General features: G+C 29.6%; 3 protein-coding genes across 21 annotated transcripts in view; all 3 read left to right on the top strand.

Annotated features, from left to right (window-relative positions):
* The first annotated feature begins 509 nt into the window (after positions 1 to 509).
* LOC130666312 (maternal protein exuperantia) lies at positions 510 to 5,301 on the top strand. Of its 3 annotated transcripts, none has more exons than XM_057467171.1 (5): positions 510 to 803; positions 1,784 to 2,105; positions 3,556 to 3,837; positions 3,928 to 4,263; positions 4,333 to 5,301. In XM_057467171.1, the coding sequence occupies exons 2-5, from the start codon at positions 1,812 to 1,814 to the stop codon at positions 4,669 to 4,671; spliced, it is 1,251 nt and encodes a 416-aa protein (XP_057323154.1). In that variant the 5' UTR covers positions 510 to 803; positions 1,784 to 1,811; the 3' UTR covers positions 4,672 to 5,301. The 3 variants fall into 3 exon arrangements, with proteins under 3 accessions (XP_057323154.1, XP_057323153.1, XP_057323152.1); XM_057467170.1 differs by having other exon boundaries at positions 511 to 803; positions 1,792 to 2,105; positions 3,925 to 4,263; XM_057467169.1 differs by having other exon boundaries at positions 511 to 803; positions 3,925 to 4,263.
* Positions 5,302 to 5,556: 255 nt separating this feature from the next.
* On the top strand, positions 5,557 to 22,098 carry LOC130666311 (uncharacterized). Its single transcript, XM_057467168.1, has 24 exons — positions 5,557 to 5,875; positions 6,279 to 6,328; positions 7,498 to 7,678; positions 9,175 to 9,306; positions 9,430 to 9,589; positions 10,949 to 11,186; positions 11,480 to 11,700; positions 12,834 to 12,936; positions 14,721 to 14,848; positions 15,169 to 15,291; positions 15,923 to 16,090; positions 16,227 to 16,508; positions 17,614 to 17,718; positions 18,285 to 18,498; positions 18,721 to 18,904; positions 19,249 to 19,628; positions 19,823 to 20,016; positions 20,336 to 20,494; positions 20,626 to 20,754; positions 20,823 to 20,953; positions 21,119 to 21,368; positions 21,457 to 21,553; positions 21,626 to 21,736; positions 21,830 to 22,098. The coding sequence occupies exons 1-24, from the start codon at positions 5,847 to 5,849 to the stop codon at positions 21,898 to 21,900; spliced, it is 3,840 nt and encodes a 1,279-aa protein (XP_057323151.1). The 5' UTR covers positions 5,557 to 5,846; the 3' UTR covers positions 21,901 to 22,098.
* Positions 22,099 to 23,619: 1,521 nt separating this feature from the next.
* The window catches only part of LOC130666588 (plasma membrane calcium-transporting ATPase 2), a 94,990-nt gene continuing 92,105 nt past the window's right edge, over positions 23,620 to 26,504 (top strand). For 13 of the 17 annotated variants that reach the window (XM_057467726.1, XM_057467719.1, XM_057467710.1 and 10 more), the window contains exons 1-2: positions 23,625 to 24,304; positions 25,082 to 25,732. In XM_057467726.1, the coding sequence (XP_057323709.1) occupies positions 25,408 to 25,732 (325 nt within the window). In that variant the 5' untranslated portion in view covers positions 23,625 to 24,304; positions 25,082 to 25,407. Of the gene's footprint in view, positions 24,305 to 25,081; positions 25,733 to 26,504 lie in introns of all 17 variants that reach the window. The other 4 variants (XM_057467724.1, XM_057467722.1, XM_057467714.1 and 1 more) reach the window with 4 other exon arrangements.

The raw sequence follows: 26,504 nt of genomic DNA, 5'->3' as shown, positions 1-26,504 counted from the left end.
TTAAATAATAATTGAATAATTATGAGTATGAATTTATCAGACATCATACAATTTATAAATTTTGAATAAATAAATTAATTAATTAAAATAATGAAATTTGAAAAAAAGCGCGCGCTAATTTTTCCGTGATCTAAATACGAATTTTTAAATTTTTATTCTTACATTTTATTTATTTATTTAAAAATTTAAAAAATTGACACCTGTCACTTTAAGTTGACACTTGATTATATTTTACATGTAAATAACAATAAATAATAATAAATGTCATGAGTATTTACTTAAATATATAACGGAATTAATAAATAAATAATATAATGTCAATATTCAAATCTTATTGTTTTCCCGCGCAACGGTAACTAGTAGCGGGAAAAATTCAAATAATCAAATGATCTGCCAATAAAATTCGTCGATATTTCTGAGCCAACCAGAGAATTTTTTTCTTACGAATACTAAGTGCGCATGCGCGAAAAAAATTGACTCTCGCTAGCTGGGTTCAGTTATTAATTTGTTTCGCATTTTATTACACATTACATCGCGACACGTGCGAACACTCGTGATATTACTTTTGATAAGTACCGAGTATTAGTAAGATGTCTTACTAGAGCTAGATTTTTTATTATTATTATCAAACAAATATATATATATTTTTTGTTGGATTAAAAAAATAAAACAACGTACTTATTATTATCATTTTTTTATTCTAGTTATAGAATATTAACGCGTAAAAATAATTATATAATTTAAAAACACGTGTACGAGGTTCATTTGTTTTAAGCTGCATTTAAATAAATTCATTTTCTTTGGTAAGTATAATTAAATTTATTTAATGGGTGCGGTTTTTTTTAATTTAAACAAAAAAATTTTATTGCGCTGTACGTTTTTTTTTTTTTTTAATTTTTTTCATAATTTTTTATAATTACAAAAATTATTGTAAATATTTTTTGTTTAAAAAAAAAAAATCCGCAATAAAATTATTTTTAATTTTTCTATTCAATTTTTTTTCTTCAATTTTACTGACGGAACTGAAGTGAGCCAACGTCTCATAATTTTTTGACTTTTTTTAAAACTATAAATTGTAGAGAAAAAAATATTTGAAAAAATTCCACCTATAGCTTTTTGAATTCTCTACATGTGCATATTTTTAGTTTAATTTTTTTTTTTTTTAATTGATGTTGAAAACAAAACCAAAAATTTTTCAGTCTTTCAACTTCAGGATCCCGAAATTAACAGACGAAAATTTTCGGATTTTTTGTACAAATCGATAACAAAAAAATAAAAACCGAAAAAATGCACATGTAGAAAATTAAAAAATATGTAGGTGCAATTTTTTCAAATATTTTTTTAAATAATTTATAGTTTTAAAAAAAGTCCAAAAATTATTAAACGGCTGCTTACTTCAGGATCATTTTTACTGAGCATTTTTTTTTTTTTCATTCGTTACTTTATTTATTTGAACAAGATTCTAAGTATTGAAGTGAGGAAAAAAAAAATTTAGCGTAGCAACAGATTAAAATCTCTTGTAAATATAATAATAATAATATAAATAAGTTTTCAATGTCATTTAGTTAAACTCGACAACTAAACACGAAAGCAAAAAAAAGTTAAGCTGTAAATACTAAAGACTAATAAATTCCTTCGTATGATAATAAAATAAAATATAAAATATGAAAATATATATTTTAAAATGAATACATTATACTCGATACTGTTTTACTTGAATATATTGCTCACGGAATTTATTGTAGTCTATCTATTGTTTCTTTATTATTATTTACTTTTATAGTCACGTAGTAATTTATCAGCGAGGCAAGATGGTTTCCTCGACGACTGTTGATGAAGGTGAAACCCCGGTGACAGTAAAACCATCGCCGGGAGCTAGAGGAATTTCTCCGGGTAACTACCGGCTCGTGGGATGGGATATGGACACGACAGGAAAAAAACTAATTGACGAAATTTGTCAGATTGCTGGTTACACCAGCAGTTCATCATTCAGTCAGTACGTGATGCCTTTCAAAAATTTATCCCCACCGGCACGTAAAAGACACAGTTTGAAAATTGTTACTGTCGGTAAATACCGTATTATGAAAAACTCTAAAACTAACAAGGTATATTTATTTTTATATATATTTATATCATACGATTAATAAATATAAGTCTAATTACTGGAGAATTTTGATGAGTGTGAATGTAGCAGACATCAGACAAATTCAAAATTATTAATAAATAGAGTAAATAATTAAAAAAATTAAATTTAAAAAAAATGCGCATTTAAAAAATTAATAAGTGCATTTTTTATAAATATTATTTTTGAAATTATTTACTCTATTTATTTATAATTAAAAATTTGTCTGATGTCTGCTACATTCACACTCATGAATTTTGTGATTCTCAAGTTTGCCGAGGTTTGATGACTTTTTGATTTTTTTAAAAATGATAAATTTAAAAAATTTATGTATTCACAATAATTACACCTAGAGATTTTTTAATTTTCTACACATGCATTTTTTTTTTTTTTGGAAATTGATTTGTCGAAGAAAAAATCCAAAAATTTTAATTGTTTATTAACTTCAGGGTCACAAAATTTTGAAAGTTCTTGTGGCTTGTTAATGAATTAAATATAATTTTTTTATGAATGTGAATGCAGCAGACGTCAGAAGAATTCGAAATTATAAATAAATAAAAAAAAATGCACTTAATTTTTAAAATTTTTAAATGCGCATTTTTTTGTAATTTTATTTTTTCAATTATTTACTCAATTAAATTATAATTTTAAATTTGTCTGATGTCTGCTCACACTCATATTTTTTTAAGGGCTCGTTTAAAAAAATAAATTAAGAACCGAATTTATTTTTTAAAAAATTATGGAATTGAATTGTAAAATCTCAAATTTAATAAATATTTAAAAAAATTAATTACTTGAAATTATAATAAAGAATATTTGATATTATACAGAAAAAAAAAGAATTTCTGAAGCAAAAAATTTTTTCTAGTCCTAGTAAAATTTTTGTTTTCATTTCATAATGCGAAATTTCTCTTGCATCAAGAAATACTTTGTTCTGTCTAGACCCGAATTTAATTAATCGCTTTTACTGATTAAAAATTTTAAAATTAATATAAAGCGCTTTATGTATCACTCAAATTTAAAAATTATTAACATGCGGAATTTTTGTTTCAACATAAAATATTTTCACAGTTCCGAAAATTATTAAACACTTGAATAAATTACTTTGAGATTAACGTCATTTATTTATTCAACATATTAATAATTATTGATGTGTTGAATAATTTAAAAAAGTCTGTTTGAATTTTTGTATCCACAAAAAATAATTTTGAAACAAACCTCGAACTACATAATACAGTTCACTACAAAGTAAACACTCATATTTTTTCTATAACACCGAGACTAGCAGAGTTATAATTTTTTTGTCAGTTTAAAAGCGTAGATAAGAATTTTTTAAAATCATTTATTTCATGACTAAAAATAGATTGAGTAACGCGTAATTATAATATCAGTCTGTAAAGGAGAAATTATTAAACATAAAAATAAATTTCCAGGTTTTGAAGACGAAAAGCGAAATTTCAGCTCTGCATGATTTCTTAACATGGCTAGAAACAGTTCAAGGCGATGCTAAAGACGGTGTTATTTTAGTCCATCACGAACCCCGTAAAGTTATCCCATCATTGGTTTTGTCTTCATTGATGAAATACAAACTCCTCGACCGATTCAAGACAACCGTCAAAGGATTTATCAACGGTTTCGAGGTTGCCAGTTGTAAATGTGCCAATACATTGCAGGCTTTTTCGCTGAGAACATTGTCTCGAGTGCTGCTGAATCAGGTATTACTTAATATTTCTTTTAAATATTTAAAATACTTTTTTTCCCGCCTATTAATTTAAATTTATATTAAAATTAATTTTATCCAGAAGGAAGACATGGAATTAGATAATGCAACAATTCGCGCACGACTTGCATTACAAATAATTCAGCATCTAAGCAACGGAGAAGAAAACGCCCCGACTACCGAAGGCAAAGGAGACAGTGAGGCTGCTTCAGAAGCAACCGTTGAGTTCGTACGTGAATTTGTCGAGCCAGTTGAGTCTGAGGAAGACGAGTACGAAGTATTAAAGCAAGTACTTGAACGTCAATTCACTTTGAAACCCATCTTCAAACCTTTAATGGAGATAACTCGTCGAGAACGTCAACACGCAACTCCACTTCGCCGATTACTGGCTGAAGCTGGGATTGATTATGAACAACTTAAGGTTTATTTCATTTATTTTTACTTAAATAAAATTTTATAAATGATAAATAAATGATTAATTTGGTTTCAGAATGTCTGGGCGAGTGACAAAATGAAAGCCATGGAGCAACTGATCAAAGACAAACTGACTAAAGCAACTGACAAAGAAAAATCGGATCTTTTGGACATCCTAGAGAGTCACTTTGATCCCGAAAAAGAACTTGAAATAAAACTCGAGTCACTAGATATTAAAAAGAAGAGATCCGGGTCAAAAAAATCACGTAACAAGGAAAATAAAGATAAGGATAATAACAAGAGTGTCTCGGAGACAGAGAGTCCAGACACAACGACGATGCTCACCCCGGATAAAATAAAGACTGAATCCTCACCCGCTACTACCGAAGATGAAGTTACTCCTAAGAAAAACTAATTAATATAAGTATCGCTAATTACTTATATAAATATATATACATCAGTGCCTTACTAGTGACTTAAGATATTACAGCTAAGAAATACTATAACCATTTATTTTTACATCGTGTTGCAAAATACTCCGAGATAAAGTTTTACAAAAAGCGTTAAAAAAACTGCTAATGATAAATATTAATTTAGTTAATACTACAAAGTTAAAGACGAGTCACGAATTGAATTCAGACTCCGTTATTTGATATTTTTAAAAAATAAGTTTTTTTTTTCCAAGATTTATATTTTTTTTTTGTTTTTCGTATTAACTAATTTTCTAAATGATTAATATTTATAATTAAAACGCGAGTTCTAGTTGACTAGACCAATGTACGTAATGAAAGTACTTAATTTTTTTTTTTTTTTTTGAGATTTATTTATAATTAAGTAAATCGTAAAGACAAATAAGTGATTTATTGAATTGATAATAATAAGTATCGTTATTTGAGGTGTTAAAGTGATTAATAGATATTATTAATATTGATATTAAATATTAATATCTGTAAATGATAAATATCTAGTTGTGTTGGATCTCATTGTATTAATAAATTTATTAATATAATAAATCATTGATTGAAAAGCAGTAGCATTAATTACACAGCTTATTGTCGGTATATTTCACTCCGTAATTACCCTTAACCAAGTGGTTTAATCGTAATAATAGTTTAGTCTTAGGATTAAATTATGGATTCATAGTTATCGAGAGGAATTACCCTCATATATATGGATATAGATATATATAATGTATAGTATCCATCGAGTAGACCAACGGATACTTGAAATCGTGGATCGAGTCTGGCATAATACAAGTGGTGGTGGGGGTGGTGGTGTACGGAATGTATATAATGAACACGAAGGATAACATTGTATCCAAATGCACGAGCGATTCCAGTAGTTGGATTAAAAAGTAAATTTAAACCTGATATTAAATAAAAAGAATAAAAAGTTATTGAAAGAGTAAACCGGTTGCTCGGGTTGCTCTGACACTCGGACCTGGGTAATTTATAAATTTAATAATAACTCGTATTTTACGTACTCGGGTTAATTGTAACGAGTTTCTAGTTAAGTGTCTAAAGTAAACTGCTCGAGTTTCATTACTTTGATCAGTTGTCAAAGAGTTACCGAGAGCAATTAGATAACGAGATGGGTCAAGCTGCGTACGGTGTCGGCGGGTAAGTGTACAGTAGTAATTTAAATCTTTTATTATTTATTTTATTCAGTTTCGTAAGAATTTTATTTTATTTTTTATAATTTTATCCAGTGATTGTACTTTTGATGTTAATGTTTATGGGTTATCACTGCGACGCGCGATTTAACGTTACGTATATTGACGGGTCAGTGAAAGCCACACGATTTCTTTATATGTTTGTTTTTTTTTTTTTTGGTATATTATTATTTTGAAACTCGGTTGGTTTGTTAACTGACCGACTCCAGTGCGCTAAAAATTTTAATTCGGAGGGAAAATTTAACCCGAGCGTATGATGTCGATTTCAAAGCCCCGGGAATTCTCATTAAAATTGATCGCTCGAATGATGACAAAATTTAATTTATTTTTGTTAATTAAATTTATAACAGGGATTCCAAAGGATATGTGGAATTCACAATAAATGATGTCACTTATACAGGTGAGAATTGAATATTTTTATGTAATTTTAAGAATTTTTTTTTGAAATTATTTTAAATTTTATCGTCATCTTGTTACAACTATAATACATAAGTAATCGGTGGGTTTTAAATTGCACAGTAATTTTCCTAAAGAAATAAGAGGTAACTAGCCGTGACGGTAACTGATTACGTCAACAGGATATTATGATACGAAATATTAAAAACAATGTATCTGTTAATAATCATTCGGATAATTTAATTTTTTTTAATAATCTGATAAATAAAAAAAATAAAATTCACTAAACTTAAGCCCAGTCTCAAATTTATGTTGAGTAAATGAAAGACTAAAATATTTCCAGGCTTTAGTTGATTAATTTTTTTTTTTAATGGAAAAAAAAAATTTCTATTTAAATTTTCTACGGTTTATTATTTTACTATTCAAATTTATTTTTGGCGGCATTATATTTTAAAATTAAAAAATAACTACAGTCGAATCGCTTTATGAGTCCGGTCATTATAAGTTCGTTGACTCATATTTCTCTTTAAAAAAATTAATTTCAGTCTCTTGATATGAGACCGGGACGTTGGTGAGACGAATTAAATGTTAATTTTTAATTAAAATACTACTTTTATTAACATATTTAATAAATATTATTGATATAATAATCATAGAATCTGTATTATTATAATAATCAGTTAAACAATTAATTATAAATTAATGGACATCAATCGGGCAGACTCATAACGCAATTATGATAAATAATCACACACTTGTAAAGTAGGAGAAGAATAATCGAGTACTGAACAAAAGTGGGGGTACAAGAACTCTTAGAATAATATTCCCCTACATCCTTGTAAGCGGACTTATAACGCAACTCGACTGTATCAAGAGATTGTTTAATTTCCAGCATAAAAATTTAATCTCCTACGAGCCTCGAGTTAATAATTTATTGAATTATCTGTTATTACTGTTGCTAAGTGAGTAAGAACAAAGAGATAAAATAAAAGTATGAAACCATTGACAGTAATGACAACTTTGAAATTTACATCGATATCGCATGAGCTTTGTATTTGAATAAAAAAAATTAATCAGTAATAAAAAAAGCGGACAAAAGAGTTGAATTGAATTGAATAGAGGAGAGGAGAGTGAGTAGATGATAAGGAAAAAACTTGACTATTTTTATTCCAGTGCAAGAGAACATACCACCCGAGACATCGTTGAATGTTTTTATCAGAGAGCACGCAAAGCTACGGGGTACAAAGTCGATGTGTCATGAGGGTGGATGTGGTGCTTGCATAGTTGCTGCTGAGATTCGCGGTGAAACACTTGCTGTTAACTCATGTCTAGTCCCAGTCCTCATTTGCAATGGGTTGAGTATACAATTAATAAGAATGAAATTTAAAATGAGGAAAAAAAAACATTTTTTTAAATTAAATTCAACCATAGAACAGATAAAGTCTACAGAGAAGTAATTAGAAAATTTGATCCAACTAGTGACTGAAAAATAATGAACTAAAACTACTGGTAGATCTAAACCTTTACTGACGAATCACTTAATTGGACGTGATTAAATTTTAGAAAAAAACTCGTGTGTACTTTTATTTTAATTATCTTTAAATCCAATTAAACTTAAGTTTATTAACTAAGATTATACTGCACGTTAACATTTTATTTAAAGCCAATTAATTTAGAAAGAATTTTAAATCTCTTATAATTAAGGCCATTCTCTAATGCCTCCCACTTTTTTTAAATTTTCAATCGCTTTCGACTGTCAGCGTATCAAAATTTTATAAATTCATTTAAAAAAAAAAATTAAACCTTCACTGGGGTTATCAGATATTTTCGGCTGAGTTTTTTTCGGAAGCAAAATCTCTAAATACAAAATATAGACCGCACAGTACTGCACTACTGTCTAATCTAGCGAAGTGCGCTTTAATTGTTTTAATATTCGTTTGTTTAAGAGAAAAACTCGGCCAAAGTTTCCATTTACTGCACAAGTGCAACAAAGATAGTACCGTTTGAGGACTTGAGTTTAATAGAGAGAAAAGTGCAAACCCCTCTTAAGTGAAAAAGGACATCATAGTATAGTAATTTCGCCGAGGTATAGATTTAAAAAAAATTTCAGTAAAATCTTCATGTCGATTCTAAAATTCGAATTTCAAAATTTTGTAGGCTAAAATTTATTCAAAAAAATTTTTTCAACTCCTAATTAGTAACAATTGTAAGTAATTTATTTTTTTTAATCTATACCTCGGCGAAATTACTAAACTATGATGTCCTTTTTTCAATTATGGTTTTAATTAATTAATAAAATTTTACTACAATTGCGACACTTGAAAATCATTGCATATTTTTAAAAAGTCGGAGCACTGTCAGACAATGCCCTCAAACTATACATATATAATAATAATTAACATGGACATGGTGGCCACATTTCTGAAAAACCTGAAAAACCTGGAAAAGTCAGGGAATTTCGTCACAAAGCTGGAAAAATTTTTACTATCTTTTCTTTTGACTATTTGACTGATTATTTCTTGAATTTAATTTCAACTTTTTATTTTGAATTAAATAAATATTTCCAATGATTCAATATTAGAACATATGGTCATGAAATTTTCTAATTATTGGACTGGAATATCTGGAAAAGTCAGGGAATTTCAGTTTCAAAAATCTGTGGTCACCATGACGGATTATTGAGTCAGAAGTTCACCGAAATTATAAAATGAAAAATTAAAAATATTGTAATTTAAATCAGCTCATTCCGTATAAAAAAAACCTGAATTTTATTCAAATTATTTTTGACGTTTGTTAAAAAAGATATTTCCGTAAACTTATCATAATCATATATATAAATAATTTTGTCAGATGGAAAATCAAGACTGTCGAGGGAATAGGTAACAAAAAAATTGGTTATCACAAGATTCAAACAGCACTCGCGGGAATGAATGGCTCGCAATGCGGTTATTGCTCGCCGGGTATGGTCATGAATATGTACAGGTAGGTCTGTATAATTAATCAAACAGAGAATTCGTGAGTGTAAATATGTAATGGTAATAATAATTATAATTATCATAATAAAACAAAGCAATTGATGTACTTGTATGTATTATTGAATTTTAGTTTAATGCAAAGTAAAGACGAATTAACGATGAAAGAGATTGAAAATTCATTTGGAAGTAATATCTGCCGTTGCACTGGTTATCGTCCTATTCTAGATGCCTTTAAAGGCTTAGCTGTGGACGCCGAACCTGAGCTATCACAAAAGATTCACGACATCGAGGTAATGGACCGGCTATCACTACTTTAACTCCAGTTTTTACTGCTATGCTCTCCATAAGTATATATATATCTGCTTATTAGTAATTTTATAGAACTTTATAATTTTATTATTTAAGCGCATTTTATATTTTCCATTATCAAGATAATTAGCGACGCTTATGATGGACAATTTTGATGCGCTTACATAATTGATTCGCTGAAGCGAACAAGAAGTTGGTTAATTAGACATTAAACCTGCTGTATATAATGAGCTTACAGTTTACATAAGCTCTAGTTATCTTTCTTTTTATAGCTTTTAAATGATTGCATAGTTTTGTTTATTGATTACGGTATCACATATACATATATAAGTTACATAAATATTAGTGAGGATTATCTCCCTTATTTTTAAAATTATGTCTCGCTCAAAAATATCGTGATAATTTTTGAAATAAAAGGCCTTTAATTTTAGCGTAAGCGAAAATTTTTTATATATTTTTTTATGATACTGAAGTTAGCAGACGTCTAATAATTTTTGGATTTTATTTTAGACAGTAAATTATGAAAAAAAAAAGTATTTGAAAAAATTGCACCTATAGGTTTTTAAATTATCTACATGTGCATTTTTTCAGTTTTTTTTTTTTTTCTAATTGTCCGGTAAAAAAAAAACATCCGAAAATTTCCGATTGTCTGTTAACTTCTGAATTATATTTTTTTTTGTATTTTTGTAATTTTATTTTTTTTTAATAAAATTTAAAAATATAGGGTAGAGGTACCGTTTTTGGCCACTTTAGGGCCAGTTTTGGACACTTGAAAAATTCAAATAAAATAATTTATTAAAGACGCAATGACAAAATTAATTTTTAAAATGAATTTAAAGATACTTTTAACCCGCTATGAAACTGGAAATTTTATTTGACACTTTTTCGTTAATTAAAATAAAGTATCAAGTGTCCAAAAATGGAGCAGTGGCCACAAATGGTACCTCTACCCTATATTAAATATTAACATGTGTTTTTGTTTTCATGAAAAGCTAACGATTTATTTAAAAATGAAAATTATTTCGTCAAAATTTTTATTCATACGTAGAAAAATATTTAAAATTATTTTTTAAAAAATTATAATAAATTTAATTAAAATTTTCGTCAGTCAAAAAATCATTAATTATTTACTCAGACTTTGACAAGAAAAAACGAAAGTTTACTCGAAGGCGGGAAAAATTGTTTTTTGAATTTTTAAAAATTGTGAGCGACCGCAAAAATTGTCTAATTTCTCTGAAATTTTGTAATAATTTTTCTATTACTATTAATCAAGATATTTAGTAGTGAAAATGTTAAATAAATATTTATGAATATATGTATATATTTTTGAACATGTACAGGAACTGTACAAGCTCAAGACTTGTCCAAAGTCCGGAGAACCTTGTAAAGGTAACTGCATCAGTATAAGCGGTAGCAGAGAGGAAACGCCGGATACGGCAGCGAAATTGTGCGAAGTTCACATAATGGCGATGAATAATGTACAGTTTCACAAAGTTCTCTCTGTTGAGGGTCTCTTCAATGTCTTTAATAACAATCCAGATGCAACTTATGTATTAAATGGCGGCAACACCGGGCATGGTACGGCTAAGATATATAATAAAATATTCTCGGTCGTGGTGGTGATGTTGGGAACGGTGCCGGTACTGGTGATAGAATATAGTAGAGGGTGTAGAATATTATATTATAGATAATAATGGCCACAAAATCAGTAGATACAACAATTAGCCGGGCTTGTAGGTGTTATACTTGAGCTCTAACATCGGCACGAGGATTCACGATGTGGTGATAATGAGCGATCGATGATACTAACATATAACGACGCTATTGTATGTATGCAGATTGTATTGTATATTGTGTCTCTGTGCCCGCAGGTGTTTACCGACTGGAGAAGCCCCAAATATATTTGGATTTGAATGACGTTACTGACCTACATCGGGTTGAAAAAAACGACACAACCCTCACATTCGGCGGTAACTGCACCCTAACTGTTGCCAAAAACACCTTCAAAAAGTACTCAAAGGACCCGGGGTTTCAACATTTGCAGCACATGGCTAATCACGTCGACGTTATTGCCAGCGTCGCTATTCGTAATGTCAGTTTTTTTGTTAATTATTTTATTTTTTTTATACTTATCGTTACAGCTCCCATAAGAGTTAGGGTGGGTTGAAAAACAACTTATTTTTTGTTTTTCTTAGCATGGGGGTAGAATTTGTACCTTATAAAAAAAAAAAATTTTTAAGAAAAAAAAAAATTTTTTTACCCAACATTTTGAGGTGGCCCAATCGTTTTTAAAATAAATAATTGATCAAACGGGGTAGTCCCAACGAAAAAAATTACATGGTGTTCTAGAATCTGTAGGGTGTTCCCTTGAAAGCTAATTGAAAGTCAGGAGTTGAAAAATTTTCTTTCCTATTATTTTTGTAATTTAAGTAAAAAAATTCAAAAATAAAAAGCATTTTCTTTTGAATTAAAATGAAAGTGAAGTAAAAAAAAATCACATTCGACAATTATTAGATGTTTTCCACGATTTTGGACAAAAAAAAATTTTTTTCGTTGGAACTACCCCGTTTAATCAATTATTTATTTTAAAAACGAGTGGGCCACCTCAAAATGTTGAGTAAAAAAATTTTTTTTTTCTTGAAAAATTTTTTTTTTTTTATAAGTTACAAATTCTACCCCCATGCTAAGAAAAACAAAAAAAAAGTTTTTTTTTCAACCCACCCTAATAAGAGCGTTAGTTTTTTCCGGAATCGATTTATTTTTCGCTGGTAAGTAGAAAAATAATAGAATACAAATTTTGAAATTTTTTAGTACACCCTCGCTGTGAAAAATCGGGAGTGAATACAGAAAAATACGGAGTAAATTGACTTTTTTTCGGCGGTGATTTCGAAGTAACTTGGATTTTATTTCGAGCTGACCCGCAGCTTAATGTTAAAATTAACTCCTCTGTGGAGTAAATTTTACTCTAAGGAAATTAAATGAATGACAATTTTGCCCCGCATTCACTCCGGATTTAATCTAGTGTTTGACTTTTCAACGGTATCTTTTGGTAGACTACGCGTTTATGGCATCTGTAACGTGTTATGTTTTTAATGGATTAAATAAAATAGCTTTGAGAGAAAAGTAGATCAAGATATAGAGCTTATATATTTAGTTTGTTAATTAAAGAAAAGCAACTTGGGAAAGTAACGTGTGTATGTATACCCTGTTTCTGTGTCCTTACAGATAGGAACGTTGGCTGGAAATCTGATGATAAAGCACAAACACCACGAGTTTCCCTCGGATTTGTTTCTGCTACTGGAAACCGCCGGAGCCGAGATACATATCCGTAAAATTTTATATCACATTTCATTACTTTAGAGTTTTGTTTCACGTGTCCGCTGCCATATGAAAACCATAAACGATTCAATAATACAGTTTTCATGCCAAAATATCAAATTTTATTCAATATATATATATATATTTTTGTACGGACTTTTAAGCGCTCAAAGGCTATAACTTTGTGCAATTTAATTTTATCGAAGACTTTAATATTTTTTAAATTCAAAATTAACTTTACGGCATATTAATTAATGATTCATCCAAACTGAATACCTGGTATATGAAATAGCTTGAACATAATAATGAAAATTTAAATCGCTCAAATAGACTCGAGCTTTATGATACCGGCACAAATAAAAGTACTAAGCTTCTTATATTTATCATTCAAGTAACGTAACAGTTAAATTAAATTTTTAAATAATTTTATACATTTTTATCTCAATAGTAAAAAGAAAATTTAATGCGTCCACGGAAGTAAATACTGTAGATAAAATTACTAATTTGTACGAGAAGCGGCTGAGGCAGCCGTTCGGCACACGCGTGGCTCGGGCGATCACCGAAGTTAAGTAGCATTGAGCATGGCCACTACTTGGCTGGGTGACCGTTTAGCCACGCGTTGGGTTCGAACGAAGGTCTCTGACCGTTAGGCGCGGGATGAAGATCCAGTGATCGGTAAAATGGGAATTTTATCGACCAATGGAGCTTCACCCAAACCGAACTGTACTGGCAATGGTTTTCTCTGTGGTTTTCCTTGCCCCTAGACCCCCACAGCCAAGGTGGAGGATAGGGTATCACCGTAATGGTACAGTACAGTATAAGCACAAGTCGGGCCACAGCCGCACAATGAAAAAGCAGATAAAGAAAGGAAGCAGTTGCGATGTAAAGGCAAAAAGTGTAAAAGGTCGTACATGCGGCTATACACTGGAACAATTATTCATTCATTCATACTAATTTGTACGAACGCTAATTAATACCCTGATAACAAATCATAAAATTTTAAAATTGATTAATCCGTTAAAATATTTAACACTCCAATAATTTTCTATATTAAATTTGATTTTTTGGCATTCGTAACTCAGTATATATTTATCTTCTATTTGAAATTTTTGACTGTGGTTAATAAATTCAAATACTGTAAAAAGAGCGGTGTTCAAATGAAATAACACCGGTGCAGACGGTGTTAAAATACCGGTGTAAAATCGGTGTAAAAAAATTCCACGTATAGAAATTAGAAAAAAAAATATTAAAATTTAATACACTGTAAAATCATCGGGGTAAATCCAAGCGGTGTAGGTGTTAAAATTGGCGGTGTTAAATTTCAACACCGAAAGCGGTGTAAAATTAATGCCGCCACCGGTGTAAATATTCTTTACCGGTGTCAAAATATTTTACTTTGGGGATGTGTACATATGTGTGAGTGTGTGCTCGTGAGTGAGTATGTGTGTGTGTCAAGATATTTTTTGTATTTTATAAGCTTCCCAAAGTTATTACTCTGAGCGGACGCAGTTTACACCGGTATTTTAAGACCGCCGAATTACGCCTCCTACATCGGTGTAATTCCATTTTAACACCGCGCGGAGTTAAAATTAGTCCATTTTTAACACCAGTCTTTTTACAGTGTAAATATTATCTTGAGAAAAATTTTTTTAACACCAATAAAAAATATTTACACCGTTGGTGTTATTTTAACACCGAAAATTTTAACCTACACCGCCTGAACATACCCTGGTTTTTTTTTTACAGTGAACTCCAATGGAAATTAAAAATAAAATGAATTATTTATTTTTACAGTGGAGTCACCCGGACAGAAAAAAAGTATGAATCTAATGACTTTCCTCAACACAGATATGAAACATAAAATAATATACAGCATCGTTATACCAGCGTTAAACCCGGAGCATGTGTATCGATCTTATAAGGTAACTTAAGGAAATGGTTTATGCAGTTACGTTATGAGTATAGCCGGGGGAAATCCTTTGCATTTACTGGCTATACAAATAAATGAGTTCAGTAAATGTATCTATGAGATGAATATATATAAACATACATGCATGGATTCATATAAAACTTGCATATATATTCACGTGTACAAATATTTCAATGTATATTTGTAACCATATCTGTATATTTAATTTATTCCCAAACAAATTGAAATTCTGCTAAGCAGCATTGGTTAATTAATAACGTAGTAACTTTATGAAATGTATATTAATTAACATAATTATAATAAAATGTTTAGGTAATGCCGCGAGCTCAAAATGCACATGCTCATGTTAATGCTGGTTTTCTGTTTAAACTCGACGCCAGAGGAGTTGTTTTGGAAAAACCCAATATTATATTTGGCGGCATTCGGCATGACTTTGTAAGTACTTTTGAAATGCAGTAGACATTTGGCAATTATTATAAATGTTTAATAAAAACAAAATGTGGACCGAATTTAAAAATCGGTACACTGTAAAAAATCGGGAGTAAATTCGGAGTGATTACAGATTTTATGTAAATTCAAATTTACTATCGGAGTTCCGCAGTTTCAGAAAAAATCACTTCGCATACGGAGTAAATGGAAATTTGTATTTCCAGCAGAGTGTTTTCGAAGTGATCTGGGTTTTATTTAAATCCGCATTTACTCCAATTCGGAGTGAATTTCACTCCAAGGGAATTAAATAAATACAGTCACCCATTTTTTTTGGATTTACTCCGCGTTCACTTCTCAAATTTTTTACAGTCTGTGCACACAGAAAAAATTTATTGAGAGAAAACAACTTTTACTTGAGCGAAGAAATTTTTTGCATTCTGTGAAGTCTTTAAATTGAGTCGTTAAAATATTTATTACAAAAGATAAATAATAAAAATACATGTCGAGTAAAATGATATATTGCATAAAAATCCAACGTAAAAAGTCTGAAGAGTTTTATCTCTTCTCAAGCCATTTGTCAAACAATAAAACCTCCTTCAGTGTTTCATAAATATATATAATTCCGTGATTTTTTTAGTTGCATGCAACATCAATGGAAGATTTCCTAAACGGAAAATCACTCTTTGATAAGAATGTCTTCAAACAAGCATTGGATACACTTGACGCAGAATTAAAACCAGACCGTGTACTACCCGACTATTCTCCCGAATTCCGAAAAACTTTATCTCTCGGATTATTTTACAAGGTAATACTTTTTTTAAAGATATAAACTTTCCTCCTCGTACTAATTAATTTAATTAGTACGATATTTTAATCGCAAGACAAAGAAAAATTTACAAGATAAAATAATGGTTTTTTTTCTTTTGCTTTTAATATTACAGTTTGTTCTTAACTTGTTGTCGGAGAATGTTGGGGAGAAATTACGAAGCGGTGGTAGTATGTTGAAACGTGATGTTTCGTCTGGAAAACACGATTATGATACAGACAAAAATTTGTGGCCAGTTAATAAACCGGTGCCTAAAATGGAGTCCATTTACCAGACGTCTGGCGAAGCTCAGTATGTTAACGATTTACCGCCCCAACCTAACGAAGTATTCTGTGCATTCGTACACGCGGAATTCGCTGTCGGAACTGTTGAAAATATAGATGCTTCCGAAGCTCTGGTATTATTATTATTATTATTATTTTACACTCGTGTGCTTTTACACGGAAAAAACAATATAGTAGTGGCAGCTCTCTGGGATAGTACTGAGTACTTTCTGTAAAAAAAAATTTCAGACAATATAATGTGTGCTATTTAGACTGTATCCACTACTCTCTGGATAGTACTCACGCAGTTTATGTGCCACATCACCATACAAACGTATTTTAAAACCGTTTCGAATAGAAGTCCTCAGGATCAACCATCGGGAGACCAATTGTCCAGGGAATATTTTGTCCGGGGACCAAAACGCGCGCGACCACAGTTTAAAATTTTGTGTTCTTGTGTATAAAAAGTCAATGGTTAAATATTTTGTGTCTATTATTTGACACCATCAAGGGTAAATTTAACTAAAGTTTAATGTGTTATGTGATCCCAACAAGTTTTAAACTTATATTATTGTTTGACCCTCCGTCCGTCGCGCTATGAGCGCGGCGCCGCAATTTTTATTAAAAGATTATTAAAAAAAAAAAAAAACATTTCCTAGTCTTTTAAAATTTTAAGAGTTCTTCTACTATACTTTTTAGTATCGAATTAATCAATGATAATAAAAAATAATTTTTTTGCTGGAAAACCTGAGAAACGCGGCGATTTGCCGCTAACGCGAGTAAACTCGGACGTCGAATTTGTTCGGATTTTCTGCGCAGTGTTGCCAGTTACCACTAGTGGCTCATTTCCAGCTCATTTAATTCATCTCTTTCTTTTAGATTTTTATTAAATACAAAATTTTTATTTTAATTAAAAAATTCTAAAAGTAATTACAATTGTCTACTCGTATCAGCTTGTGTGCTTTAAATTTTGAAAAATCATAATTATGATACTTGGCAACACCGCAATATTAAATACACTGCGGCGGAACACCGCGGCGTGATGAACGAAGGGTTAAATTTAAGACTAATTTTTTAACTGTGCAGTACTATCCCGGACAGTAGTGACTACAGAGTCTAGATATCATACAGTACTGCCTGAATTTTTTTTTACGGAAAGTACTCAGTACTATCCCAGAGAGTTGCCACTACAATATTTTTTCCGGTAAATTATTTTTTTTAATTTATTGAAATTAACAGGCGATGGATGGAGTCGTCGCTTTTCTGACGGCCAAAGATGTTCCTGGTAATAATCTTTCAATCAATGGTGCCAATAAAGAAATATTATTAGACCATAATGAGCTGGTACTTAATTTTATTATTTTATTTAAATAAAAATTTCATTCGTCGAAATGAAATAAGGAAAAATAACTACGGGGCGCAATTGTATTATGAATACCGTATTCATAAATTAAATTTAAATAGGATTTTATTTTTTTAAGGCGAAGAAAATGGGTATTAACTTTTTTTTACTATTCAGATTTTATTTCTATTCAAGTCAAGAAAAGATTATATATTATTTATTCATTTTTATCAAAATGCAACATTGTCGAATAATATTTACGTTTTAGTTTTCATAATCCTCTCGGAATTTAATATAAATTGACTTTTAGTATCAATAAAAAATAATAATAATTTAAAACTTGCAAAGAAACCCGCTAAAAAATTATCATTTATTATTTAATTACGAATAAAAAATATTTTTTCCGGCTTTAAAAGATAACATAAAAAAAAATGATGTATACAATTAAAACTTTCGGTAGATTACACACTTGACCTCTTTTACTTTAATAGAAAAGTATTTTTTTATTTTTATTTTAATTTCTTTATACTGTATCTCATAAAATTTTCTATCTTTTGAATTAACGCAGATATTTTTGGAGAAAGAAATCCAGTATTCGGGTCAGCCAATCGGAGTAATAGCAGCAACAACTTACGCGCGTGCAAATGAAGCCGCGAAAAAAGTTAAAATAACTTATTCAGAGACGGCTAAAAGGAAGCCCATAATAACAATAAAAGATGTACTCGCTTCAGCAGACAGTACAAGATTATTACCAACAATTACAGTGCCCGCAAAATCAAAAGGTATTTGTTTCATCCATCGGCCATCAATCAATCAAAATCTACCGACTAGTTAGTTTATTAAACTAATTAGTATAACGAACCTAATGATTGGCACTTAAAGAGTAACGACTTGACTGATGATTGGCACTTTTTGTTATTAAATTACAGCGTAAAATAATTACGGGCTTGTTCCGGTTACTGATAAACCAAAAAATTTCTTATGATTTATTTAAATAATTACAGGTAATGATATCGTACACGTAATTAAAGGGGATTTAGAAATAGGGGGACAGTATCACTACACAATGGAGCCGCAATCTTGTGTTTGCGTTCCGACAGAAGACGGAATAGACGTCTATCCGACATCGCAGTTTATAGATCTCACGCAAGTTTCGATAGCTGACTGTCTCGGTATTCCCAACAACAGGTAACCGTATAAATAATTGTCAAACTCGCCCTTGTATACACGAACGTATATTGTATATTAATATTTGTCTAAAGACCCGAAGCAAGAGCTTTGAAACCGCAAGATCAGGTTTAACTTAAACTTGCTCGGTTCCTGCATCTTGCTTCCTATGTCTCTCATATCTTTGCTTCTTAATTGTTAATCCTCAACACAAACTCTCTGAGGAAATTAATTCCTTTACCTTTGGGTATTGCAAAATCTATAATCCCCAATAACTACTTGCTGCATAACCCGTACCTACATAAATTGTTACCAATTATTTGTTGTATCGTTGATACATCTATTGATAATATATATATATACAGGGTCAATATTAATGTACGAAGACTAGGAGGTGGATATGGCGCCAAGATATCACGAAATAATCTTGTTTCCTGTGCATGTGCCGTCGTATCACATGTATTAAATCGTCCCGCGCGATTTATTATGTCCATTGAGAGTAACATGATGTGTTTGGGTAAGCGCCCGCACGCAAGACAAGAGTATGAAGTCGGTGTCGACGCCCAGGGTGTAATTCAGTATCTAAACAGTACCAGTTGGCATAATGCCGGGTGCTCGTGGAATGAATTTTCATCAGTCTTGACATTTCAACATATTTACACCTGTTACGACGGATCAACCTGGAATGTCGGTGTGGTTGACGCTCTCACTGACGTACCTTCTAATACTTATTGTCGCGCACCAGGTTATTATTATTATAATTATATCATACGTTTGTTATCCCGCTGCTCGGGGAATTTATAATTTTTAAAATTATGCTGAAATTTATCAATTGAATTGCTGTACCTCAAAGGCCATTGTACTGCACTGTACTGTACTGAGAATACGAACGTTTGATGTTTAATATTTCATGCTATTATTTTATTAAACCCCTTACAGGTTCAACAGAAGGCATTGCTATGTCAGAGAACATTATGGAGCATATATCTAAAGTATTGAATAAAGATCCTACTGAAGTTCGCTTAAATAATATGAGTGCTCAGGACAAAGAAGCTCTCGGTAAAATGATTGATGATTTAAAAATTTCATCTGATTACGAAGCACGACAACGGAGCGTGCGGCTTTTTAATAGTGTACGTAAAGTGTATTAGTAATTTTAAATTTCGCGCTAAATGTTTGAATACCGAATTTAAAAATAACAGAATTTGAAAATTTATCAGAGTAAAGTCTTGTACACAGAAAAAAAATTCTTGAGTCAAGAAAATATTTTTGAATACCAAGTCAAGATTTTCTTGAGCCAAGAGAATTTTGTCTTGGTCGGAGATTTCTACTTTATTTGAGAAAATTTAGGTCTCCAAAAAAATTTTCTTGAATCATGAATATTTACCTTCAGTTAAGAATTTTTTTTTTTCTGTGTAGGGACTTGAATAAAAATGACAATTAAAATTTTAGGAAAACAGATGGAAGAAACGGGGAATGTCTTTAATACCAATGACGTATCCTTTTGGTCCATTCGGTCAGTTTCATGCATTAGTGTCGATTTACGCTCGAGATGGTACAGTGGCTATTACACATGGTGGCATCGAGATGGGTCAGGGTATTCACACTAAGGTAATGAACGCAGTCTATAGTCTACAGTCTGTAGTCTAGTGTTGTAGGAGTACGAGGCTACCAGCGAACTACCGGACTACCGGGCTCGGGATAAAGCGAATCGAAGATAATCCTCTGTAAATGTTATACAGGTTGCTCAGGCCGCTGCTTATACACTGGGCATCGATCTGGAAATGGTCAACGTCAAACCCTCGAATAATATTGTTGCCCCGAATAATGCAGTAACTGGTGGAAGTGTCGGAAGTGAATCTTGTGCACGAGTAAATATTTTACTAAAAATTATTTAAATTCAAATTTTGATAACTCCATTTATATTTTATTTATTCAGGCAACAATGAATGCTTGCAAAGAATTACTTGAGAGATTGGAACCGATAAAAAAAGAACTGGGCAATCCCACATGGAAGGAATTAATATTCGCAGCTCATACTAAAAATGTTGATCTTTGCGCGCGGAGCATGTAAGTAATATCGATAGTAATGATAATGATAACAGTAACACACGAATTTATGTAGTCGTTGCTGTTATATCACTAAATATTGAGTGGGTATATTTGATGTTTGATACTGTGTACATTGATTGACCTCAACTTAACACACGATACAATAGCTATTCATGAATCTAGGGTTACCAATGCTCCAGAGCATGGGTATCCAATCTATGGTGCTACTGTAGCAGAGGTGGAGCTGGATTTGTTAACGGGACAACACTTGATTCGTCGAGTCGATTTATTGGAAGATGCTGGCATCAGCATGAATCCAGAGATTGATTTAGGACAGGCAGAAGGCGCATATGTAATGGGAATCGGGTATTGGACTAGCGAGGACCTTGTCTATTGTCCTAAAACTGGACTCCTAGCGAACCACCGTACTTGGGTTTGTGAATTATTATTATTTATTTTTATTACCTTATTATTTTTAAAACGGACTAAAGAGGCTTTGTCTTATTATTTATAACTCTTAGAATTATAAACCACCTGGTGCTAAAGATATCCCCGTGGACTTTCGTGTATCCTTTAGACGTAATGCACCGAACCCCCTGGGAGTTCTACGATCTAAAGGTATATTATATATTACACTAGCTTTAAATATTGTTTGCAAAACCTGGGAATTATTTATTTTATCGTTTCAAGCTGTTGGAGAGCCACCATTATGCATGAGTTATGGTATAGTATTGGCTATACGTGATGCACTAGACTCTGCTAGAAAGGATGCTGGTAATACTGACGCTTGGTATCCTCTAGGTAAATTTTATTTACCCTCTTAATTATACTAGTTCTTATATTTTATTTGAATTTAAAAGTATACTTTCATATCAAAATTTATTTTACTCACAGATGCGCCGATAACGACCGAAAAAATTCTTCTGTCAAGTCTGACATCCAAGGAGATGATGGTCCTGTATTAAAAAAAATATAAATAATCAACATAATTTAATTACAATAATTTTAATAATTATTTATATATTATTGAAAGCGGGTAAAATGTATCGGTCATAAAAAGGTTTAATAAAATATTACTGCATTAAATTATTAACTGACTATCCCATTAAAAATTTCTTACAAAACAAATATTACATAATATCAATAAAAAACAATAAACAAAATTAATCTTCAATTAATATATCAGTAGCAATATATAAGTTAATTATATTGACCTAGATTATTTAAGCGCTTATATATTTCTATCACCAACAATTACCCAGTATTATGTGAGTGTGAATGCAGCAGACGTGAGAAAATTTTTAAACTTTAAATAAATAAATAAAAATGTGATTTTTAGAAATGCGCGCTGATTTTTCTGTGATCTTAATGCGCATTTTTTAATTTTTATTCTATTTACATTTTATTTATTTATTCAAAAATTTAAAAATTCCCACTGGTCAGTTACATTCACTCTCATTATTATTATTACTAGTATTGAATTTCAAATAATTATTTACTTGTTTTACTTTCTTTTTAACAAATTCTTGAACACGATTCACATCACTTGCACTTTTATATATTATATTATATATTTTTTATTTTATTACACTAATTATTTATTGCACCAGTACCCGATAGTAAAAACGCGACACTAAAAACTCAGTTTTTTACTAACAAATAAAAATTCAAATTTAAATTAAAAAAAAAAGTCTTTGTCTATATGATACTTAAGTTAGCAGGCACTTAGTAATTTTCAGATTTTTTTTTCACCAAATCAATTACAAAAAAATAAAAACTAAAAATATGCACATGTAGAAAATTTAAAAAACTACAGGTGCAATTTTTCCAAATATTTTTTTTTTTAATTTATCGTCTAACAAAAAATCCAAAAATTATTAGACGTCTGCCAACGTCAGTATCATTGAACTTGGCCGTTGTCTAATAATTTTTCGAATTTTTTTTAAAACGACAAATTCTAAAAAAAAAATATTTGAAAAAATTGCACCTGTAGTTTTGTAATTTTCTACATGTCCATATTTTTATTTTTTTTTTTTTTTGTAATCGATTTGTTAGAAAAAAAATCCAAAAATTATCATTGTCTGTTAACTTCAGAATCACATTCCTATCACTTGCAATTCTATATATTATATTACATATATACAAATGTTTTTTATTACACTAATTATTTATTGCACCAGCACCGACAGTAAAAACGCGGCACTAAAAACTCAATTTTTTACAAACAAATAAAAGTTCTAATTAGAATAAAAAAACTCGGTCTTTGTCTGTAACTTTCACTAGAAAATAAAAAAGCAAAATGGCAGCGACGCGTCTCGTCCGCAATTGGTTTAAATTCAAACCCAAAACTGCCCACTCACGCCACTAAATAAAATTTCCTACTGTTGGTAACTCTCCCTCACTCGTTTTTAAATAATTATTCAAATGAATATTTTTTTATTTCCATAATAAAAAAAATAAAATTATTTTTTTTTCCCAACTATCAATCACTAGAATCCCTAATTATTATTTTTTAAAATCATGACATAAAATATCAACGGATGTACAAGATAACAATGACAAGTATAAGACACAACATATATATGCATATATATATAGATATTTGTGTATATATACGTCCATAAATATATGTAAAGTATAATAGTTTTATCTAGACTAGAGGAAGTGACTAAAGTCTGATATAATTAATAATAATTTAAACTTATGACATATATTTATATTATTATTATTATTATTGCAGTAAATAAATAAAAAAATTCAAAAAAAAAATAATAAAATAAAAATGAGACCAACAGTCGACCATTTTGCCAGTGAGTAAAAATGGCCGTCCAAGAAACACGGGTTCTAATATTGTTATAATAAATAATTATTTTTTAACATCATTTATTTGTCTGAATAATTATTTAAATACCAGCAACAATAAATAAACATAAACAAGTGGGTTACTTAATAATTAAAGTTAATTACCAATTAAATTAACGTGTTTATAAAAATAATAATGAAAACAATTATAACTTTATATTATTATACTTTTTAAAAAGTATTATTTTTTTTAAACAAAAACATTACCTGTGTCACATACATCTAACCTGTACTAAAAAAAAATTTTTTACGCTCATAAATTATTTATTTGAAATATTAAACGATAATGTCACTGAGTTTGTGATTGTGAATGAAGTTTAAATATTTTATTTAAAACAATAATAATATAATTGACGTAATTGGTCTGGTAATTATCTAAATCGACAGTATTTACGTACTGGTCTACAATAATAATATAAATAATATATTTATGTATATATGAGGATGTATGTGAATATTAAACGTCAACAGATTTATTAAAAAAATTGTTTTTCTGTTCTAAATCAAGTAAGAATTTAATTTATCATGGAATTAATTATGAGTGTGAATGTAGCAGACATCAGATGAATTAAATAATTAATAAAATGAAATTAAAAAAAAATGCGCATTTAAAAAAATTTGTAATTCGTAAGTGCATATTTTTTTAATTATTTATAATTTTTAATTTGTTTGATGTCTAGTACATTTATGAGTGTTAATGTAGCAGACATCAGACAAATTTTTAATTATAAATAATTAAAAATAAAATGCGCACTTAAAAAAATTTGCAGTTAGTAAGTGCATTTTTTAAAAATATTTTTTTTTTTAATTATTTACCCTATTCATTTATAATTTTAAATTTGTTTGATGTCTAGTACATTCATGAATGTAAATGTAGCAGACATCAGATAAATTTAAAATTATTAATAAATAGAGTAAATAATTAATAAAATAAAATTAAAAAAAAATGCGCATTTAAAAAATTTTGTAATTCTTAAGTGCATTTTTAAAAAATTTGTTTTTTTAACTATTTATAATTTAAAATTTATCTGATGTCTGCTACATTCATGAGTGTGAATGTTGCAGACATTAGACAAATTTTAAATTATTAATAAATAGAGTAAATAATTTTTTAAAATGCGCATTTAAAAAATTTTGTAATTAGTAAGTGCATTTTTTAAAAATACATTTTTTTAAATTATGTATAATTTTAAATTTGTCTGATGTCTGCTACATTCAGACTCAAATTTATTTATAATTCGACTGTTGCATGTAAATTTTTATAAATGTCATTAAATTTTTCAGAATAAAATATATATTTGTTAATTATAACAATAATTATGCAAGCAATGCTGATGAAATAAATAAAATGGGTGCATGTGGAAATTATTAATAAATAAAGCAAAATTAATAATCAATCGTAGCATGAGTAATCAGAAAATAATAATAAAAATTACCAAAAGTTATTAATAAAAAATGTTTTTAAATGGTGTAAATAGAGAAAGTAATCGTGTACGAGATTTGATGGCCAGCTGAACAAGATATAGTTTAATACAGTACACAGTAATTACATTAATCATCAGACGATGCTGATGGATTGACATAAAAACAGTATTAAGTTTTTAGTAACGATGGACGACCGTAGAGTCGCTGATTATTTTGTCGTCGCTGGTTTGCCCGGTCAGAATGACGACTTTGACAATGACAATGAGTCTGACAAGCTGGAAGACTGGTGTCAGGAAGGTACACACCTCAAAGATTGTAACTTGCAAGCTCCAATTACAGATCTGGCTGTGATATTCCCAGCTCTGGGTGAAACTTGTCCCGAAGGGTACACGTTATTGGAGCACACGGTCTCCGGATTTCCTGGTGATTTAAATCACGGGAGTTTACGTACTAATGAATGTTATTTGTGCTACCGAAGAGGTAGAGACAAACCACCGCTCGTAGATATCGGTAATTATTATTTATTTACTAATTATCCTGAAGTTAACAATTTTTTAATTTTTTTTTCAAAAATCAATTACAAAAAAAAATCAAAACAAAATACGCGTATGTAGAAAATAAAAAAAGTGTTGGCGCCATTTTTAAAAATGATTTTTACTTTATAATTTATTGGCATAAGACAATTATTTAATTACGTATAAAAAAATTTGATGATTAAAATAATTAAATTTGAAAAAATGCATGTACTGACTTTTGAATTACACGTGCATTTTTTTATTTTTATTTTATTTTATTATTTCAAAGTTTTAAAAATTGACAGATGTCCGCTAACTTTATTGTCTTGAAAAAAATCAAAAATTATTAGACGTCGGCTAATTTCAGTGTCATATTTACTATATATTTTTGTAAATTAATTATGATCCTGAAATTCGAAGACAATTAACAATTTTGGGATTTTTTTTACAACAAATTAAAAAAAAACTAAAAATCTGCACATGTAGAAAATTCAAAAAATTATAAGTGCAATTTTTTATTCTTATTTATCGTTTTTAAAAAAATCTAATTATTAGACGTCAGCTAACTTCAGTATCATAAATTAATTTACGATCCTGAAGTTAGCGGACAGTTACAAATTTTCGAATTTTTTTTTCAACAAATAAATTGTGCAGTTTTTCAAAATATTTTTTTTTTATGGTTAATCGTTTTTAAAAAAATTCAAAAACTGTCAGACGTCTGCTAACTTCAGTATCATAATTAATTTATTGTTTATATTTAATTAGTT

The sequence above is a fragment of the Microplitis mediator genome, chromosome 4 (assembly GCF_029852145.1).
Source record: "Microplitis mediator isolate UGA2020A chromosome 4, iyMicMedi2.1, whole genome shotgun sequence".
Taxonomy (NCBI): domain Eukaryota; kingdom Metazoa; phylum Arthropoda; class Insecta; order Hymenoptera; family Braconidae; genus Microplitis; species Microplitis mediator.
This window is presented reverse-complemented; position numbering and strand designations above follow the sequence as displayed.